Source organism: Dinoponera quadriceps, unplaced genomic scaffold (assembly GCF_001313825.1).
Source record: "Dinoponera quadriceps isolate SergipeBrazil2010 unplaced genomic scaffold, ASM131382v1 scaffold1252, whole genome shotgun sequence".
NCBI classification, from domain to species: domain Eukaryota; kingdom Metazoa; phylum Arthropoda; class Insecta; order Hymenoptera; family Formicidae; genus Dinoponera; species Dinoponera quadriceps.
The window spans coordinates 983,176-987,474 of NW_014555363.1; the positions used below are offsets into that span (position 1 = coordinate 983,176).

The 4,299-nt window shown below is 40.2% G+C and overlaps 1 protein-coding gene across 1 annotated transcript; it reads right to left on the reverse strand.

Moving 5' to 3' along the window:
* On the reverse strand, nucleotides 1–3,441 carry LOC106743985 (mitochondrial fission 1 protein). The gene is made up of 4 exons (XM_014618352.1): nucleotides 3,195–3,441; nucleotides 2,471–2,680; nucleotides 2,275–2,380; nucleotides 1–1,492 (listed from the first exon to the last, which is right to left on the reverse strand). The coding sequence occupies exons 1-4, from the start codon at nucleotides 3,237–3,239 to the stop codon at nucleotides 1,401–1,403; spliced, it is 453 nt and encodes a 150-aa protein (XP_014473838.1). The 5' UTR covers nucleotides 3,240–3,441; the 3' UTR covers nucleotides 1–1,400.
* Between the last annotated feature and the right edge of the window lie 858 nt (nucleotides 3,442–4,299).

The window sequence follows — 4,299 nt, forward strand, 5'->3', positions numbered from 1 at the left end:
TTTAAAGATTTAACATGGTCTTTATTTAAGTTACAAAATTCTGCACTTTTCGAGTATGCTGACATTTCCTGCTGTCTTTGAAACCCCATGGAAAATACTGGTTCAGGAACTGAACCTCGTGTGTTTTACATATAAAGCTACATATTCGCCGTGAAGGCGGGTCATATATTTGTTGCCGGAGTTGCCGGAGTCAACATTCGCGAACGGTGTTTAGCGGTGCATTTAACGCTAGATACGGCTGTGCCTAATTCAGAGTTTCATTTATCTAGTATGGAAATCGCATTCAGCGTAAACACGTGAAGGGACCCCGGGTAGCTGCATTCGGTGTAATGCGGCCGCATTTGCGTAATATGAAGATCACATTGGATGGTAAACACGCGTATCCGCGCGAGTCGGACAGTCAGAGATTTAGCGCCGAGCGCGAGCCCGAAAATACGATCGAACGCTTCGTTCCGAAGATCAGACCGTTCGTTCTTATCAGTGTTGATACATGCATGAACACTCGAACGAGGTTGTATTATAAAGTACCGTCGAGCCGCAAACTCGTTACGGGTGAAACTATGCTAAATTTTCCGTGTGAATAAATTTCAGTTCAGCGATACCGCAAATGAAAAGCGGGACACCGTCCTATATTCTACATAATTGCGTTACGATAGGATCGTCGGGTTCCGAGCGGCTTTGAGCAAAGTTGCGCATGCAAAGAGCATAATTCGCAGCGGCGAGAACATCGTCCGAACGTCGACTTCTGTCAAGAGGATCCGGTAACAAAACAAATCGCCCGCACTACGTCGTTTACCTATGTACAAAATGCTCTATTTATCGTAGTGCTTTGGTGGCTCGCTTAAACTAAAATCGCATATAACTAGCATTATAGAGCCGGTCTAATTTAAAAAAAAAAAACAAACACCATATCATAATCAAAGGAAGAGAGAAGCGGACGCGCAGCGCCGGAATGTATCCGCACAAGCAAGATTTAAATGAAATTTTCGCGAGAATGAAATGAAATCTTGAGCGAATATCACGAGGATACACGACATGTAGACATATACGTATAAAACGAGTGATAATATTTTAAACGATATATTCAACATGATTCACCAAGTGATATTGATATTGCAAGCGTTCAATCTACAAGTGGATCATTGTTTTTTTTTTTCTTTTCTATCAGTTTCTCCTTTCAGCTCTCTGTCTTTTATCTGTTAATGATACAAAAGCAATATTAACGCCGATGTCACAGATTGCATTCTTTGGATTTGGTCGAGGTCCTGGTACATTAATCATTCCCATTTCAGATTTGCAGGTTTCAAACAAGTAATTACGAGGCAAATTACACCACTTCGCGAATACTAGCTATGATCACAATCATATATCGATATCACACAACTCTCTGTCACGGGTATTTAATTTTTTTTGGCCATCGCGATGCCCAGGCCCACGATACTTGCGATACCGATAATAACGCCTCCCGCGACAGCCATACCGAGAAGACCCTCTGCAAAAAAAAGAAACAAACGAGATTCAACGCCAATTCCAATTGCTCAACTGTGATCGCTATAAGCTTCTCAGAGATGTTATTCGAAATTCTAATTCAGGATTAGTAAATACAGAATCTCGCAAATTAATTAGTGCAGTAACAGTTATCATTTGCAATTCTGCAAGACTCAGTCAATAGCAAAGAGAGCACGACGTCACCGACAAACATGAAGATATTAAATAGGTCTTTCGTGTCATCGATACAAATTTTTATTACTTGTTTATACAAAATGTACAGAGGAAACGGTACAAGTAGACGAACAGCAAAATACAGCGATGAGAAAAAAGTGGCTAGCGACAGAACTACTGAGAATGTATTAGTTTGCGTACTAAAATAAAGGCGATATTAATGCGATATCTTTGTACTTTGCTATCACAGAGAAGAGAGAAAAAAACGAAAAGATCAAACTAACGGAGTTAAAATGACTAGAAATTTGAAAGTCATGTGGAAGAGGTTATATTATGACATTATTGCACACAAGCATGCAATATATATATTCATTATTCTTCCCAGGTTAATAACAAAGTCTCCTTGAATTAGCGCGAATTAGGAAGATACAAGCTTCTATTAAGTGGAATAAATGTAGAATTTAGCAACCCAGGAAAATAGAAAGACTATTAGAAGCAACCAAAAGTAATACGACTGCATAAGAATGTCACAGAGGCCCCTCAGCGACAATACACCTAAGCAAATTATAATTTTTATTCTCTTAAGCCGATAATAAATTATGAAAGGGAAACCTTTTTCCATCTTCTTCCTTATCAGTGTCTGCAATTGTTGTACTTGTGTGTTTTGCGGTTCGACTTGAAGGAACGCTCTGACGTACGACAGTGCTTTTGTATATTCCTGTAAAGAAGCAACGATCCATACTCAAGATCCTTCTTCTTGATGAGGCATTTGACACGTGTGCTCACTATTACCTTCCATATATCTTACCTTTATTCTAGCATTTCCAATGGCCAAGTAGTAAAGGCAGTCACGCCATTCGCTACCTGACTGCTTGCTATAGAGATCTTCCAATAGCAATATTCCTTTCCTAATATCGGCCGAATATTTACTTCTCACAAGGCACCAGGCATACTCGAATTGCGCTTTTTGCGAAACATCCTCAGAGTACAATTGTTCGTGATACAAGCGTTCGAATTTCTGAAACGTAATACAACGATTGTGTTACAAGATGATGTAATGTTCGCGTTGGGAGCCGATAAAATTTGCCACATTGACAATTTATACGGAAGTTTTCGTAAAAACAGCGGCGAGTAGCTCACAATGTCAAATCAATTGTAATACGTTCCAGGAATAAACTATTGGCAACGTAGATTACTCTCGGTGAAATGAAACGTCACGATGACGTTTCTCTCTTAACATGCTGAATGATAATGACAGGTCTCTATAGTTCGTAAAAATCTTCCTCTCTGACGTATCGTTCTCGGAAGTGTTTATGATATGCGGAAAAATGATACGAGTAGATAAATATCGCCGAAGTGAGTAAAACTTTCCCGGAAAATCCTAATGATAACCTAACATAACCTAACTTCTGGACATAACGTCGTTATCGTTATGCTGTTTGATCCAGGTTGAAGGTTCACGGGCGTGAGAAACATGACGAAACGCGAACGATATTGGCGTTATGGAGGTTTCTTTCTCGCTGCATAATTACCTTTAAATCCTCGGCGGAAACAACCTCGTTCAAAATGTCCTCCATCTTCTCGGACGAACGCACGTAACCAGAATCGCGCTATCGAATCGAGATTAATTACTATACATATGCTGGACAATCGGGAATACGCTTGAGATGTTAACAGGTTACAGGTGCATCACCGAACGATTTGATGTTTCGCGAAGAAGAACGAGATCCGAGGCGCAAAACTCTCGTGGTCTCGAGATTACTTTACGAGATGGCGCCATTTATGAATTTTATAGGCGCCGCGCAGAACAAACTGGCGAGAATAAATAATAAGATTTTCACGGCTCCTCGCGGTTTCTCGATTTCGAGGACGCACTTTAAGCTGCAAAATATTAATTAACCAGCGAAATCGTCGAGATTCCTTGTAACACGTGCATATTTCACTTACGCATTTTATTTCGAAAGACGACTAATTTGACGTCCCCCATTTTTCATATGTAGCAACATTCATGTCGCTTCGATATATTTCGATATATTTTCGTCCGACATAGTTCAACGCCCTTTTGGCTGCCATTGTTGGCACGGAACGGAACGTCCTCCGACTTTTCGAAGAAATAAACGTGTTCTGTGTGAGTATATTTTCATTTCCGTATATAGAATACATTGCTGCTCTGATGCGCCACACCGGGTAATCTCAATAATAGAAAGTATTTTCCTATTACATATAACGTAACGACAAATCGGACTTTATAGCCAAAGTTTAAAATGTATAGGGGGGGGGGGGGGTGGAGGACATTTGTCAATGTTACATACGATTCTTTGTCGACCTCACGAAAATATGCCACAGAAATGATTATATGTGTTGTCACACACACATACACACACACAAAGATTAAACGAACGGGAAAAAATGCGTGAACGAGAACGTAATCTCTACGTCGAATGATTTAATTATGATCTCGATAGGTGGTTCGCTTTGTGTCTTTGACGGCACGCAGTATGATCATGAATGTTAATGAACGCGATATCGATATTAACACGCGCTCAAATACGCCCATTATACCGGAATGTTGGGCCATTGAATATACACACGCACACATACACGGGGAGGAATTCGTGAATTTCCGTTGGCTTTAGC